The 16,877-nt window shown below is 39.5% G+C and overlaps 2 protein-coding genes across 4 annotated transcripts; one reads left to right on the top strand and one right to left on the bottom strand.

Moving 5' to 3' along the window:
- Positions 1–2,528: 2,528 nt before the first annotated feature.
- lyrm1 (LYR motif containing 1) lies at positions 2,529–7,153 on the bottom strand. 2 transcript variants are annotated; one of them, XM_030755572.1, is made up of 5 exons: positions 7,077–7,153; positions 3,537–3,728; positions 3,365–3,425; positions 3,001–3,032; positions 2,529–2,900 (listed from the first exon to the last, which is right to left on the bottom strand). In XM_030755572.1, the coding sequence occupies exons 2-5, from the start codon at positions 3,693–3,695 to the stop codon at positions 2,787–2,789; spliced, it is 366 nt and encodes a 121-aa protein (XP_030611432.1). In that variant the 5' UTR covers positions 3,696–3,728; positions 7,077–7,153; the 3' UTR covers positions 2,529–2,786. The 2 variants fall into 2 exon arrangements, with proteins under 2 accessions (XP_030611432.1, XP_030611431.1); XM_030755571.1 differs by having other exon boundaries at positions 2,797–2,900; positions 3,300–3,425.
- A 290-nt stretch (positions 7,154–7,443) lies between these two features.
- On the top strand, positions 7,444–15,807 carry dcun1d3 (defective in cullin neddylation 1 domain containing 3). Of its 2 annotated transcripts, XM_030754267.1 has the most exons (5): positions 7,444–7,868; positions 8,894–8,956; positions 9,950–10,000; positions 10,114–10,661; positions 15,223–15,807. In XM_030754267.1, exons 4-5 carry the CDS (start codon positions 10,225–10,227, stop codon positions 15,764–15,766), a joined length of 981 nt encoding a protein of 326 aa, XP_030610127.1. In that variant the 5' UTR covers positions 7,444–7,868; positions 8,894–8,956; positions 9,950–10,000; positions 10,114–10,224; the 3' UTR covers positions 15,767–15,807. The 2 variants fall into 2 exon arrangements, with proteins under 2 accessions (XP_030610127.1, XP_030610129.1); XM_030754269.1 differs by lacking the exons at positions 7,444–7,868; positions 8,894–8,956 and having other exon boundaries at positions 9,862–10,000.
- Positions 15,808–16,877: the final 1,070 nt, after the last annotated feature.

Below are 16,877 nucleotides of genomic sequence, written 5' to 3'. Positions count from 1 at the left end.
TGCAGTGGTGTAAAGTACGCCACCACTGGATTCTAGAGCAGTGGAGATGTGTTCTCTGGAGTGACAAATCACACTTCTCCGTCTGGCAATCCAATGGATGAGTCTGGGTTTGGTGGTTGCCAGGAGAACGGTGCTTGTCTGACTGCATTGGGCCAAGTGTAAAGTTTGGTGGAGGGGGGGATTATGGTGTGGGGTTGTTTTTCAGTAGTTGGGCTCACCCCCTTAGTTTCAGTGAAAGGAACTTTTGATGCTTCAGCAGACTGAGACATTTTGAACAATTTCACACTTCCAACTTTGTGGGAACAGTTTGGGGATGGCCCCTTCCTGTTCCAACATGACTGCACACCTGTGCACAAAGCAGGTCCATAAAGACATGGATGAGTTTGGTGCGGAAAAACTTGACTGGCCTGCACAGAGTCCTGACCTCAACTCAATAGAACACCTTTGGGATGAATTAGAGTGGAGACAGCGAGCCAGACATTCTCATCCAACATCAGTGTCTGACCTCACAAAAGCACTTCTGGAAGAATAAACTCAATCCTAAACCTTGTGGAAAGACTTCCCAGAAGAGATGAGGCTGTTATAGCCGCAAAGGCTGGGCTGACATAATATTAAACCCTATGGACTAAGAATGGGATGTCACTCAAGTTTATATGTGCATACTTTTGGTAATATTTACATTTGTATATATACACTATATTGCCAAACGTATTCACTCGTCTGGCTTCACACGCATGTGAACTTCAGTGACATCCCATTACATCAGGTAATGGCTCTGAACCCCTTCTTGCAGTGGTGATGGACAGGTTTACATGATGTCTGCAGATGACATTGTGATCTGTAGTGAGAGAAGGGAGCAGGTGCGAGAGAGTCTGAAGAGGTGAAGGTATGCTCTGGAGAGAAGAGGAATGAAAGTCAGTCGAAGCAGGAATACATGTGTGTGTGAATGAGAGGGAGACAAGTGTAACAGTGAAGCTGCAAGTAGTAGAGGTAATGAAGGTGGATGAGATTAAATACCTGGGGTCAACCATCCAAAGTATCGCACAGTGCACAAGAGAGATGTAGAGGAGAGTGCAGGCAGGGTGGAGCGTCAGGGATGATTTGTGACAGAAGGATCGCAGAAAAAGTCAAAGGAAGGTTTACACAATGCAGTAAGACCTGCTATGGAGATGTTAGCACTGACAAAAAGACTGGTGGCAGAGTTGAAGATGTAACGATTTTCACTGGGAGTGACCAGGAGGGACAAAATTTGAAATGAATACATCGGAGGGGCAGCTCAGGTTCAGTTGTTTGGAGACAAAGTTAGAGAGGTATTCCAAAGAAGGTAGAAGTTTTGCCTCTCTTTCTCCAGCCTCATGGTATATCTCATTGCCCAATATACAGTGTATAGACAAAAGTATTGGGTCATACCTCTTAATCTTTAAATTCAGGTGTTTTCACTCCCTTTGTCAAATGTGTATAAAATCAAGAACACAGTCGTGCAGTCAGCCTTTACAAAACATTTGTGAAAGAATAGGTCACTCTGTCACTGCTGTTGCTGTTTTTGTCCATGTATCTGGATAAATTGTATTCTGATGCTTTGGCAACGCACTTGTTTAATCACCTTTAAACTGAATCAATATGCCACATCCTTCGACTGTTAGAAATAACTAAAAGCACTTTGTCACGTGTATTAAGCACAGTATCGCAACTGGTTAGGACACTTATGATTCACAACAGAGTGCCAAAATGCAACCACTAACTAAAGAAGCACATTTACCATAATTTACAACCTGTAGATCAGCTACTTTGTAGCTTTGTTTCTTAATGTCATCAAAGCTATTTAAAGCAAGTAGGTGCTTTATAATAATGTTTCATGTGTCTGTTAACATACTCATACCTGAAAAAGACCCTCTGATTATAAGTTCTGTTTCTAGCTCACGCAGTTCTTGCCCATTTATTTTTCAGGGCTTCAGAGGAAACCATATTAAATCAGCTCTAAATTTCTAGAGAAATGGAGAATGATGTGGAAATTGTGTTTGTACGGCCTGTTTCATATTTTGTTCGTAATCACACAGGTCACCCATGAGAAAACAATGATAAAAAAGAGAAAATGCTTGTGTGAAACCACTGACAAGTACTTCTCTCACTTTTTGGTTCCACTTTTTCACAAAAAAAAATCTAAAAAATAAATTAAAAGCTAAAAAAAAAAAAAAAAATTCGGATTATTAGAGAATAGCATAATCATAAAACTACACACTAAACTAACTGATTACCTGCCTTTCTTTCATCTGTATATATCTGTATATATTGCACTTGCTTTATTATTTATTTATTTTTATTTTCTACTTTTACTTTCCTAATATACTAGTTCTTAAATTTTATTTTAACTTAGTTGCTTATTTCAATTGTTTGTAAAGCAGTCGCAAGTAAGAATTTCATTGCTCAGCATAACCACAGTGTTTTGCGGTGTACATGACAATAAACTTCTTGAATCTTGAATCTTAAATAGTCTGGAAATTTGAGACACTTTATTACTCAAATGAACACAATAAATAAAATATACAAATTGATCTCATATTACAAATCCTTCTACAGTGGCAGCTTTCCTGAGCTGAAAGGACTCTGACAGTCTTCAGTTACAACTCGTGATTGCAAAAAAACAACAACAACAAAAAAAGTGGCTTTGTCCTGAAGGACGTGTGATCCTGCATCACTGAGCGCTTGCAACATTTCAACTGTAACAACACTCTAGTTTTCTCTCCCTGGTAACTTGAATTCTTGGCGAAGATCGGGGATATCAAGCATCAGGTCTCATCATGTGACTGTAAGTAAATTGGTTTGGCCTGTTTCCTCAGGCGCTGCTGTGCTCGCAGCTTCCTGCCCTTCTGAGTTGCCAGTCCAAGCGGTGGTAAATACGTCTGCAACATAGAGTATGCAAATAAAATTTACCAATAACAATATGATCCATACAGACTGAAAGAATATATCTGATTGGTCTAATAAAGGGTCATCACTTACAGCCCTTGGGTACGGGTTTCTGTAATGCAGACCTGTAAAAAAAAAAAAACTCTCAGTGATAACAAGCAATATGATATCAAACTCTGAATAAACTACTGGCATGCTGAAAGATCGACACAGAGTCAGTACTGTTAACCTTTTCAGAATGCCTGTAAATCAGACCATTCTGCATGCTTTTAGGCTAAAGATAAACAAAATAAAAGTAAAAAGTTTGCATTTCATTTGGCCAAATATATTCAATATTTCCCTAGAAAACATTAAAAGCAAAAATGCTGCTGCTGCTATTGCAGTGTCTTCACCTGCAAAGGTTTAATCTCAGCACAGCCGTATGCAAAGAAAACTCGCAGCTTCTCTCCATTCTTACCTATTTCTATCCTTGCTTCACATTCCTCTATACACCTTTTTATTGATTCTTGTTCTGTGAGCTGGAAAAAAAACAAAAAAACAAAACACAAACAGAAAAAAAAAAACCGCATTAGTCTTGCAAATGCAATGAATCTTTTCTTCCACATCTGTGAGCAGAGTGTCGTTCACACCTTTTGGTTCTGTCTGAACAGAGTGCGGGCCTCCTGCAGTATGTACTTTCTCTCAGTCTCCGTGTCACTCAGAACACCACTTTGTGCTTGCCAGTTTCGAGCGATTCGAAAAACACGCATGTACAGCGACAACACAGTGGTACGGGTGGAGGCAGTCATTGGGGCTCAAAGTTTGACAGAAACAGAAGATACCTGCACAATAAAGAAAACTATTGTGTGCACTATTAAGGCAACAAGGCTTTATAATGAGTAAAATAATGTGCATGCTAATAAGCAATTAGTCACTGAATATATGAAACTTGATGTCACCACAAAGAAACAATGATTGATGACAACTATTTTGAACTGATGTGATATAAAAAACTATATTGAATTAATCATGTAAGCAAAAAAAAAATTATGAAATTAAATGTATTAAAATGACAGAGTTCTTAAAGCTTATTTCCTGAAACATGAGTCAAAACTCTACAGTACTGTGTAAACGTCTTGAGCCACCCCTAATTTCTTTATATTTTGCTTCCAAGGAGCCAAACTTCCTTGTAATGTTTTAAAGTGGTCTTGAGCAATAGTACTTCAGGCTTTCTAAGGCCCTTTCAAAGTTTTTTTTTTGGGAAATTTTCTGCTCTTTCACTCATTTTCAGTCCAGTTCTTCTACCTGACCAGTTTCAGACACTGACTGTGAAGTATTCAAGCATAAAAAAGGCACCTAACTCAAGAGACGAACCATTTGTTCATCTACACATAACAAGCAATTTAAAATTGTATCTTTAGAGACTTTACTAGTGGCATTTTGAGAGGCATAAAATACACTGCTCAGAAAAATTAATACTTTTTATCAGAGTATAGCATCAATTCAATTAAGCATCTGGGATATTGATCTGGTCAGTTAAGTAGCAGAAGGGGTTCTTAATCAGTTTCAGCACTTTGGTGTTAATGAAATTAACAACAGGTGCACTAGAGGGTCAACAATGAGACAACCCCCAAAACAGGAATGTTTTTTCACTAGTTTTGAATTTGGCTAGAGTCAGTGTCACTACTGGTAACATGAGGCAATACCAGTGATGGTTTGGGGAGGGATATACATGGAAGGACACACAGCCCTGTACAGGCTGGGCAACAGCACCCTGACTATCATTAAGAATAACTTTATTGACCCCGGAGGGAAATTCATATCTAATGTAGCTCATTCGCTATTTGTATAAGAATTAAAAAGCCTGATGGCTGTGGGTACAAATGATTATCGCTCCAAGAGGAGTCTTCCAGTTTTTTTGTTCAATAAAGATGTTATAAAGTGGGTGATCAGCGTTGTTCAGGATGGCTTCTCTGGTGTTAACTGGTTAAACCACCAATATCTCCAACTCATCACTTTTGTTGGACAGAGAGTTGACATTTCCCATGATGACTGTTGGCAGAAAGAGATTATATCTCCACTTCCAAGCCTTCACCTTTGCACCAGCAAAGCAAACTCAAAAACACCTCTTTTTCTCAGCTGAAATAGGGTGGTATCTTCCAGATTTGCTCCATTTCAGTGAAAAAAAGCTCTTCTCTAGAGTCAACTCTTCTCCCTACTTTGGTGGGGAGAAGAGTTTTGTCAGTGCTTGACAAAAAAAAATATATATAAAAATATAACAAAAATAAAGTAAAGCTGAGTAAAGATCAGAGCTACCAGACTTTGCTGCTACCATTGTCAGACCCTAAGCTGGTACAGTGGGTCCTCGGTACCTCCTGGTGCACGACAACGCCCAGCCTCGTGTGGCAAGAGTATGCGGGCAGTTCCTGGAGGTTGAAGGAATTAATGCCATTGACTGGCCCCCACACTTGCCTGACCTAAATCCAATACAACGCCTCTGGGACATTATGTTTCAGTCCATCCGGCACCTGCCAGCTTGCACCTCAGACTGTCCAGGAGCTCGGTGATGCCCTGGTCCAGATCTGGGAGATCCCCCAAGACACCATCACTCATCTTATTAGGAGAATGCCCTGATGTTGTCAGGCATGCATACAATCATTTTTCCCTAACACATCACCCAGTCCATATCAGTATAGATGCCGAGCATGATTTTTTTTCCCCCATTGAGATCTAATGTGTTTTCAGAGCGTTGAATAATTTTTTTGAGCAGTGTATGTATTTTTGCACCAACAAGGTGATTCCCAAAGAGCTATTAGCTGAAAACTTGGCATCTCTCGGCATGGGGTGCAGTGTCTTTTTAAAAAAAAAAAATGAAGAAACTGGACAAGTGGACATGACTCTAAAAATCATTTCCTTAAGAAATAGGAAATTAAAATCCAGCAAATCAAGCAAAAGACACAGGACCCAAGAGATGCATCTGACCCTTCAGTTAATCCATCTACTGTTCACTGAAGCCTTATCAGAAATGGTCTCAAAAAGCCATTGTTAAGGAAGGCAAAGAGGGAGAAAAAGCTGAGGTATGCTGAATTACACAAGAACTGGACTGAAAAATCAGTGGCAACAGGTCTTATGGAGCGTATAATCCAAATTTGAAATTTTTGGTTAAAATGTCATCACTATGTACAGAGGTGGTCAGTAGAGAGGTACAACAGTGAGCATCTACAAGCATCTGTAAAACACGATGGTGTCTCTGTCATAGTTTGAAATGCAGCCCACATTTTAGCCAGTGAGGAGATCTTGTCAAATTTGGTGGAATTATGAATGCAGAAAAGTACCATCAGATTTTGGCAGTGGCTTCATTTTTCAGCATGACAGTGATCCCAAACACACTACTGATGCAGTAAAAGCATACCTGATTAGTAAAACACTATCAGTCATGGACTGGCCTCCTCAGAGCCCTTCAACACTACTGAAGCAGTGTGGGATCATCTTGACAGAGAATGAAACAATGGGCAGCCAACATCCAAAGAAGCGCTTTGAATGTCCTTCAAGAAGCCTGGAGAACTTTTCCTGACAACTGCTTAAAGAAATTAAAAGAAAGCTGCCTAACAGAGTTCAGGCTGTGTGGAAGAACAAAGGTGATCATACCAAATATTGACTTTCAGGCTCGTTAGATTTGTAAAAACTCAGTTTTGTGTTATATACTGTATTTGTATGTCTGCACGTTTCAATAAAATGCTGCACCTATTTCCAATTTTCCGAGCAAAATATAAAGAAAATATTTTTACACAGTACTGCAGTTTTAGATTTTTTAATTTTAGTTAAATATAGCCTTTGTCTGGGACAATGCTTGTTTCTCCTTTTAAATATCCATATTATTCAACGCTAGATGCCACTAATACCAAGACTGTGCTATTTAACAGACTTCTACATAACTAACTGTATGCTCTCGTATGTGTTTAGATTGACGGAAATTGTAAAATAAATGGCACGATTCTCGATGTTTTTACTCACTGTTCTTTTAGCACCACTTACAAACATGAAGCTAGCTCTTATTCTGACAGCCTAAACCGTATGAAGGAACGGAGATTAAATTAACAGCAACTCTTGTGTCTGTCCCATTAATGGCTTGTATTCGCGTCGTCACTAAACAAAATTTATTTAACATTACAAACGAAAACTTCACCTACCGACTGCGTTTAAAGAGGAGGCTAGCAACCAGTTGCTTGCAAGAACTGTCGCCTAATGATGACGCTTACCCATCGACAGTCGGGAAGAAGCTAAATAATAACACATAAAGATAAAAGATTCCCAAAGTTGTAGTTTTATTTTTAACTTATTTTTGAAAAAAAAAAAAATTAGACATTAGGCTGAAATGAATCGTTACCCCTCTACAGTTCAAAGTCTACGAGCGATTTTAATTAAATTATAACGGGTTCTTGACACATTTTTCATGCCGGATATTACAAAACATTAATTTTGTCCTTTTTATATCAAAGCGTCTATCAGTTGGTTAAAATTAAAAGGATGCACAGTAGCGTCGCAGAGGCGAGGATCAGCTGTTGGCTGCTTGCAGGCAGGGAGGAAGTGATGCAGGAAAATGTCCACAGTGTAGCTCCACTCAATGACTAAAAGGGGGAAGCACAAAGAAATTGGCTGCTTTAGTCCGAGCTGGCGTTTTAACTCACTTCCAGGAGCGAACACAATTTTAAAAGGACTCAGAAGCCAGTTACTAGTTTGTTATTTGTTTATTTTCTAAGTGTGGAAGATAATTCAACATTCATGTGGAAGTTTTTTTTTTTTTTTTTTTTTTGGTCAGCTGCTAGCTAGTTAGCTAGCAATCTGAGTTTAACGCGACGAGTTTGCTTCAGTTCGTTTCTGCTCGTATTTTTTTGTGCCTAACTTGTTTAACTACTTAATTTCTTCAGCCATTCACAAAGTGATGCACGTCCACATTCGGCCGAATGTGTTTTCCCATAAAGGTAAGTTTCTTTACGGTGATAATTTTTGTTATTTCTAGGTATCTTAATAGAAAAAGACCTAGCATAGCCGATAGCTAACTTTTAGTTACCCGAGCTGATGCTAGCTAGCTATGGCGACGTCGCCAGGGCCGGGCAGTTGGGATGGAGCTGTTAAATGGCCCGGTGACGGGGATCTGATGTGGATCAATGGCAGCTTAACAACGAGCACCATCTGAATTTGGGTGTAGCAGTTAAAAGTGCGAGTTGCGAATGATCATTTAATGTCTGTTTAAACTGTATTTGTGAGTGTTGTACATGTGTTGTTAACGTTTGTTGGGAGGGTGAGCTTAACTTGCTTGAAATAACATTAATGTAGATGATAGTTAAGGTCAGTTGAGGATATATTGATGTAACAGTGCTGTATATGTAATACAGTCGTATTCCAGTTCATCTAGGACGAGCTAATAATCTGGTTAAACTACTGGCTGTATAGGTCACTAGGCTGCTTAGTGTTTACTAAACTGTCGTGCCAGCTTATTGTGGATTATATTTGACGAAATAAATAAATAAAATAAAACTAAATAAACTGAACTTCAGAAATCCATCTGAGCGAACTTGGCCTCTTAATATACCTGGGAGAGATTTGCCCCTACATGCCCGATGCATTGATCAGCACTGGCTATTTTCCCTCATGTTGAATACGTGCAGTAAATTTGAAGTCAAGAGTGATGTCTCTGCTAGATTAGTGATGCAAAAAGTGGAAGTTGGTTTTGAAAGGTTTCCTGGAGTTGCTGCCTTTACATCACAAATTGGGATATTGTGGCCCTCTAAGACGTTGTTCCCTAAAACCAGCTTTTCACAGTACGCAACATAACCGACTTCTTTGCGGTTACAAGTCAGTAAATGAAAAATCCTGCAAAAAGCCAAACCGTTTGGAAGTGCTCATATTACATATTCATAGCATGTTGACCAAAATAGACCTGCAGGTTTGGGAATGATGAGCTATCACTTTCTGCTTATGATGACAAGATAATGTGTCTTTTCAGCATTACGGATGGCAAGGTCACAATGATGGAGCTCAGTAGAAACACAATGCCGTCTGAAGGACTGTAAGTCAGCTGTTTTATTAGTTATCAAACACATGATCATCTCATACGTTTTATGTCAGCAGACTTGATTAATTTCATGAACCTTTCTTCATCAAAGAAGCCTTATTTTTTAAGTAAATGGATGTAGGAGACAGCAGTTTACACAACAGGCTTTAGTATGATTAATGTAAACTCCAGTTTACATGCAACTTGGTCACTATCTCATAATCTAGTCTGCCTTTTGTGTGTTTGTCACAGTAAGTGATTTTTGTTATTTTACTTGCTAGAGATGGCCTGAGTAACCACTGTGGTGTATTGAAACTTACTTTTGAGACACAACTTCATTGTACAGTGATTACAGAAATGTTACTGTCTCATCACAGTAATGTCTTAATAAGATTCACAACTTAGAAGAACCTAGCAAGTTCTGTAGATGAACTTTTAAGATGCAAAATGTTGGGGGAAAAAAAAGTCATAACTACGTAAAGCCAGTATAATTTTGTTATGGGCTGCTGTAAAAATTTCCTAAAAAAAGACATTGTAGTTAACCATAGCAGCCCCGTATCCTTGGTCCATGGTTGTTATTTTAGCATGTTTAAGTGTTTTTCTTTTTCATCAGCTTTCATTACTGCTGCTACACAATACTGATGGAATATAGTGCAATCATCTACTGCCTACTATAAAACTATGTGAAATGTCCTCTGTTCAAAGAAATAAGACTCCACACCATTTATGTGAACACAGTCTCTAACCTCTAAATGAGGTTATTTTTATGGCAGTATTTAAACAACTGTAGTCATAATTTGAGTACCTATAGCTAACCCTATGTTGATGCCAAGAAAACCTTAATAGAAGTCATATAAAAATTTTGTAGGTCTTCTGACATGACAAAAAACACAAGAGTAGGTTTCTGTGGTTACGCCTCTTGTACTACTTTTGTCAAGGTTCCTAGGTTCCTATGGCAACCTGAACTGTGTATGTTTACCTATAGATTGTTTTGTCTTGGTTTTTTAGGGGTTTTATGTTTGCCAATTGAAGACTTGGATCGTGGCAGATTTGGCACAGGTAGCTGACCTCTTCAGCATTCAAAAATCCTAAGTTCTTTCTACTAATATCCACATTTTGACCTCTTTGTTGTGAGCTACATTCTTTAATTAAATAAATGTTCTTCCTCTCAGGCTTGAGGGTATGTTGAGACGTCTTGTCAGGCCAGAGCAGAGGCGTCTAGGTGGTTCGGACGGGGACTGAAGGCGAGGAGGAAAGACAGACGAGGGACCAGGGAGGAAGACATGGGCCAGTGTGTCACCAAGTGTAAGAATCCGACGTCCTCGCTCGGCAGCAAGAGTGGAGACAAGGAAAGCGGTTCCAAGTCCCACAAGAAAGGTGGTAGCGCAGGTGGTGTTGGGGGCCACAAAGAGGATCCTGGCACCCAGTGTAGCAAAACCACCAGTGAGCTGTCAAATGGCACCAAACCCTTAGAGGTCACAGTGGAGACGCCAATCATCCCTGCAGGAGACACACGCAAGGACGAGCGTCTGGATGGAGATGGGCTTTCAGTCGCGCGCATTGAGGAGCTTTTCTGCTGTTACAAGGATGAACAGGAAGACGCCATCTTGGAGGAAGGCATGGAGAGGTTTTGTAATGACCTCTGCGTGGATCCGGCTGAGTTTCGTGTCCTGGTTCTTGCCTGGAAGTTTCAAGCAGCAACCATGTGCAAGTTTACAAGGTAAGGTGGAGTTTTGGAGAATGGGGTGTGTCGTTTTCACCCGTGTTTGTCAATCAGGATAAACTAGCATGACCACTGCACTGCATTACTGCCTGACGGTAATTGTTTCTGTGTGAATATTATAATACAACACAGATGTATCTTTGTTTCATATCACCAAAACACATAGCTTTTGCCCTGATTTGTTTACCTAACAAGTAGTAGAAGCTGAAAAAGCTCATTAAGACAAGCACAGACTGCCACAATTCACATAAAACGTGTCAGATTTCCTTATTACAGCTCACTCCTGTTAGTCTCACAATGTTTCACATCTCTTTCTTCACTGTAAGTCAAGCAAACGAAGGTCAAAATGCAGGGAAAAAACACTTCCTCTTAAAATCTCAAATGAAATTTCCCAAGAAATGTTCCTTCGTGACACCGGTCCTTCTCTTCTCTGTAGCACACTGTCAAAAACATGTGATTAACTTAGGCGGGATTCCTCTGGAATGAGGACAATAACTGTATTATTGGTTATCTATTATACATAGCCTGATTACTGTGGGATTTGTTTACTGTAACTTTGTATGATTAATAGCTACTCAAACTTATTATCCATTTTAAAAAAACATTAAAACTTGATTCAGACATCGAGTAGTAGCTGTCACTGCAGGGGGGTATAGTGCAGCGTTGGCTGCTGGCTCCTTCTAGATGTAGCAGCCAGCTCAGTGGTAATGATAAGGGAATGAGAGGGTTTTTTTTTTTTTTTTTTAAGTAAGTACTGTCTTAGAAGTTGTCCCTGATTAGATCAGACTTTGAAGCTGATGTTTCTTAAATGTTCTTTCTTTTCATGGATCTTTCTGTTTGTTCTTGGTGAAGAGATATGCCCTTCAGATAGCTCGGGACCTGCAGTGTCTTCTCCTGAATTGTTTCCCCCTCAGTTGATTCAGCGATTGCCAAAAAAAAAAAAAAAGAACCATCATGAACTCCCAACAGCAGTGGCACAGAGCGCCTGTCACCTTCCCACTCTTTGTCATGTTTGCATTCTAAACAGTGTAGGCATTGGTGGAATAACCACTCACTGCCTTGGTGCACATTTAAACCCTCCTAAGACAGATTTGCAAGCACAGCATGCGTGAAGCATTTACTATAGGTAAGATTGCTTTGCTTCTTACGTAGGTAGCTTTTTGCAGATACACAACTGCATTAGTGCTGTTGGTAATATGCATGATAGGAGATCAGATTGAGAGTGGAAAGTTGAAGGTGAAAACTTTTTTTTTTCCCCTATTTCAGATGACTCTTCTTGATTTAAAGCAGCTCTTTTGCACTCTCTTTTCTGTCTGCCAAAGCTGACAAATTCCCTGTGTATTCTGACAAAACCCCGCATCTCCATTCTCCGTATGTCTACTGCAACTCATGTGAGGCACAGAAGCATTGTTGCAAGCAAACCTATTGTGCCACAACCACTAAATTGTCCACTGAGCCAGGAGATCTGTTATATTGACATTCAGTCATCGATATGAGTGATGAGAGAGCAGTAACTGCTTGCTGCCACCCGCTGCTGTTAGATCACCATTTGGCAGTATTTTTTAATGACAATATGATGATATGAAAACACAGATGATCGCCCGTCCCTAATGCCGGCTAATAAGAGAGGCAGTCCAAATCTCCTGACAGAGAGTTCCATGTTGATACTGTGTAACACTGTGTGTTAGAGTTGCGTGTTCTCCCTGTGCCCGCATGGTTTCCACCAAGTACTCTGGCTTCCTCCCACAGTCCAGAGACATGCACGTGAGGTTAATTGGTGATTACCAAGTAGCTGTGGATGTGAAGTACATGGGATAAGTCATTGTTTGAATGTATGGTTGAATGTGATTTGTAGGCTTAAGTGCTTTGAGTGGTTAGTAAGACTAGAAAAGCGCTGTCTAAATGTGAGTACATCATATATGCTGTCAAGCTGCTGGCTGATTAGTAAGTACACTGATTCATCTCAAGGAAGCTGCTTGTTATAAAGACAGACTGATGAGCAGTCTTCATATGACCTATGATCACGCCCTCTGCTCTTAAGGGTGGTGCAGTACCCATCAAAGAATTAAATCTTGGGGATGATAAATATGTGGGCTAATGCCAAGTTTGTTTGCTTTTTTTAAATTTTTTTTTATGTAGAGATAAGTTGACTAGTAATGGTCACATTTAAGAGAAGGTTTATTACAGCTGTAACAAATGTGACAAGCTTGGTTACTTTTAATACATTTTAGTTAGAGAATTCAGTAATTTCTTAACTATGTGCCAAGTGCTTATGTGTTGAAATCCTACTGTTGTTTTTAGGCTAATATTGTCACATGCTGTTAACCACAATATTGTGCACTCCTAATAACTAGCATATGTTCCCATTAGCCCTTTTATGCATATAAAACAGCTTAAAAACAATATAAAATGTTTTTTAAAAAGCAATAAAGAATGGCAAATATAACAATGTTTGACAAGTTTACGTGTTCAGTTAATAACCATCAACTTATCTCCACTAATTGTCACAGACTAAGTCTTCCTCACATCTCTCGTCTTCTCTCCCAACCAAGTCAACTCATCAGTTGTTCCTGTTATGCCATCTCTTACACCAAAGTCTAAGACTCAAACTGGTCCTCACATAGGTAGTCATACAACCACTCACCCACTGTTGGGTAGGGGGCACAGAGGAAGTGGGTCCTCTGCAGTTGAATAGAGCTGCCTGTTGGCTTGGTCATTAGTCTGTGCTCCCCCCTCTCTGATTTTTAACTCAGCACTTTTCTATCGAGAGGCTTTGGACAGTACCAGACTCTGGTAACCAACATGCTTCTTTGTGATCTGATGCTTACTGAAGCTTTTTATTACATTTGAGTTTGAAAAGCCTGCACTGCTGTAGGGTTCAGAGAAGCTATATCACCCTGGGTCAGTGCCCTCAACTTGAAGTGACAGTAACACTGTTCAAAGCTGCAGTGAAAGGATGAATTTTCACCCTGGGGACAGGGTGTTTTTTTTGTGTGTGTTTGTTTGTTTGTTTGTTTATTTGTTTGTTTTGTTTTGGGGGGAGACAGACAGCGATATTGATAGTCAGTTTTGAAATTTGAGATTTTTAGCATGTTTGGAATGTATAGTTAGTGTGTAGTGTAATGTGTTGTGTAGTCGTGGACGAGGCAGATGCTAGCTAGCTTTGGTAGCCAAAAAGCCACCAAAGGCAGACTCAAATGGAAACGTTGTCTCCAGGTGTGCAACAGGAGGAGTGTCAGGCTTGTGGTGAACCTCTCTGTGGTGGACAGGAACTGTTTTTTGGGGTGGCACAAATAATTTGTGCGGCATCTTATTGTGACACCTGGTAGTTTTTTTTTTTTTTTTTTAAATAGTTATACAAAAACTGCCTGCGGCATTGCCTGCATTTTCATGTAAATAGTTGTATAAAACTTTTGTTGGTAAATTTGTTTTTGAAAATTACAACTTTTGTTTCTTAAGTTATAAAAGTAATTTGTGGGTTTCACAATCTAACTTTTTCTACTTTAATTTTATGTTTTTGTGTGATTTTTTTTTTTTTTTTTTTTGGTCCAATATGTTAATACAATGTATCAAAATGAAAAAGCTACTGCACAGTCACAAAAGTGAGGTTGTGCTGATAAAATGATACCAAACAAAGCAAGGTAAACAGTTTTTAAGGTGAAATATGAATGTAAAATCAAAAGTAGACAAAAAATGGCCAGGTATACTCCAGACTCCACATAGCGCAAATTAAAAAAACAAAATCAGATCTCGAAGGATCAGATTCATCTGATATTCAGTGCACAGTTGTGAAGGGCCAAGAACTAGTGACAAACCAAAAATCATATGGATCCGATACAGGTTCTGTATTTGCAGGTTACTTGAATTTAACATGGGAAACTCCATATAATGCATATTTTTGGCCATATCTCAGTCAAAAAGATGCATTAAGAAGCACACCACTGTTGTCCATGGACATGTAACATTTGATCGGGATATGATCTGGATACCCAAATATATGACACAACTTTTGACTCTATCAATCCACTCACTCGATTCCCCTATTATTGCCCACCCGACAAATCCAAAGCATTTTCTCATTATAAGACATAAAGCGTTTACAAAAATATGAAAATGGCCATAAAATGAAAGTTATTTTAGTTCAGCTTTTTTAAACCTCGGAAAATTATCAGCATGGACAACAGGACCTGTGTGTTATCGCTGCAATTCAGTGTTTGAAGAGTAACATGTTTGTGAGACGGACAACATTCAAATCAGCTAAAACATCTTCTGGAGGTGGGGTTTGTTGTGCATGGCACCACTTCTTGTTCTGTAAATATTATAATGTATTCTTAAACTGCAAAGGGATTTGTGTTACAGATAAGCCTGTTTTTTTCCTCAGATGTCTAAAGTGTTTTGTTGTACTTCTTTTTGCAGATTTAGATCTTAGTTCAGTCTGCTTCTGCTGCTCATATGGCTCCATTAAGAAGTAAATGATTTTACTCTGGGGCTCGTCTGGAGTGAGATTGTCTGCCTTTTGTCATTCTGATGTCCAGTCTTGTTTTCTTTGTGTCACCAGGAAGGAGTTTGTTGAGGGATGCAAGGCTATCCGAGCAGACAGCCTCGAAGGCATCTGTTCAAGCTTCCCCTGCATGCTCCTGGAGGCCCAGGGTGAGGAGAACTTCAAAGACCTGTACCGCTTCACCTTCCAGTTTGGCTTGGATGCCGAGGAGGGACAGCGCTCCCTGCAGCGCGAAATTGCCATCGCTCTATGGCGTCTGGTTTTCACACAGGACACACCTCCGATCCTGGAGCATTGGTTGGACTTCCTTTCGGAGAACCCCTCAGGTATTCGGGGCATCTCAAGGGACACGTGGAACATGTTCCTTAACTTCACCCAGGCGATTGGGCCCGACCTGAGCAACTACAGCGAGGACGAGGCTTGGCCCAGCCTCTTTGATACGTTTGTAGAGTGGGAGCTAGAGCACAGGAAAAAAGAGGAGGAGCAGGCACTGACAGCAAAGGAGGAAGAGGGGAGGTGTACTGAGATGGACTGCTCTCCCACCACAGATAGACTTGAAACAGAGGGAAGCCGCGGCTCACAGACGTGGGGGGGCCACTGACCAGGAAACAAAAAAAATAAATAAATAAAAAATTTGTAAAGGAGGGAAGGAAAAAACCTATATGAGTGGACTATACATCTGTGAATCAATGGATGAATATTAGTATTACCATAACAGCTGTTCATTTTGCTCTCCTTTTTCTGTTGGGGTGGGATTTCTGCTTTTCAACCTTGTTTTTTGGTTTTTCAAAGGGCTCCGAGAACTGTTGTGTTTTACACACATCTATTTAAGTTATTGTTTTACTCTTCTGTCTTATGTGTTTTTAGAAATTGGAAATATGGTCCATTTTAATGTACATCTACCTACCATAACCCAGCAGAATTAGCTCTTTTTAAAAGCTTAAAGTCAGGCAACACAAAGCCACGAGGTTCCCCCACAATTACAGAAAATGGATTTAGACCAGTTAGTACCACTCATCTTGTATGAGGAAATGGTTAATAGTTAAGGTGAAGGAAAATTTGGGGCAGCCTGTCTACAAATAATTTCTTACTACCAAACACAAGATTTACCCTAAGGGTAGGGGTCAGTGAAATGGTCATGATTGGATTAATATAATTCTATGTTTTAATCTTGCAGTGCTATGAGACTGAATTGGTTCCACTTGTATTGCCTTTGCAGCTGTATGCTTGCAGTTACCCAACTAACAGTAATGGATTACAGTTCTGTAACAAGGGCATTTCATTTAAAACAAAAATGATACAAACTTAATTTATCAAAGTTTCAATATTAGTTTTAAATCCAAGTTGCTTTCCATGATAACAGACCCACCCTCTCTTCAGTGTTAAGTGTTTTTGAGTGCTTACAGGGCAGTGAGCAGCTTGGCTTGTGTAAGCTGCCGCTGTGTTTCCTTTTGACCTCTATCATTTTGATATCCACCTGTTTTTGAGAAGCAGTAATGTCATATACAACACAATGATGCTGCCTTTTTTTTTTTTCTTTTCTTTTTTCTTTTTTCTTTTTTTTTTTTTTTTTTTTTTTTTTTTTTTTAATCCAAGGAAATCCATACCTCAACAAATCTGCTAAAGCTAGGTCTTGGTCATTTCTGGACAGAAGATGCCTGCATTATATTCAAGATCGTTACACTGGGCGTGACATTAATGAAGCTTATCGT

This window comes from Archocentrus centrarchus, chromosome 19 (assembly GCF_007364275.1).
Source record: "Archocentrus centrarchus isolate MPI-CPG fArcCen1 chromosome 19, fArcCen1, whole genome shotgun sequence".
NCBI lineage: Eukaryota > Metazoa > Chordata > Actinopteri > Cichliformes > Cichlidae > Archocentrus > Archocentrus centrarchus.
This window is presented reverse-complemented; position numbering and strand designations above follow the sequence as displayed.

What these genes read in the sequence shown, in the direction of transcription:
- dcun1d3 (XM_030754267.1), top strand. Translation starts at nt 10,225, where the DNA reads ATGGGCCAGTGTGTCACCAAGTGTAAGAATCCGACGTCCTCGCTCGGC. An exon ending in ACCATGTGCAAGTTTACAAG is followed by an intron (nt 10,662 to 15,222) that starts GTAAGGTGGAGT and finishes TTGTGTCACCAG; the next exon opens with GAAGGAGTTTGTTGAGGGAT.
- lyrm1 (XM_030755571.1), bottom strand. Translation starts at nt 3,695, where the DNA reads ATGACTGCCTCCACCCGTACCACTGTGTTGTCGCTGTACATGCGTGTT. An exon ending in CTGAGATTAAACCTTTGCAG is followed by an intron (nt 3,033 to 3,299) that starts GTGAAGACACTG and finishes TTTTTTTTACAG; the next exon opens with GTCTGCATTACAGAAACCCG. An exon ending in GAAACCCGTACCCAAGGGCT is followed by an intron (nt 2,901 to 3,000) that starts GTAAGTGATGAC and finishes TCTATGTTGCAG; the next exon opens with ACGTATTTACCACCGCTTGG.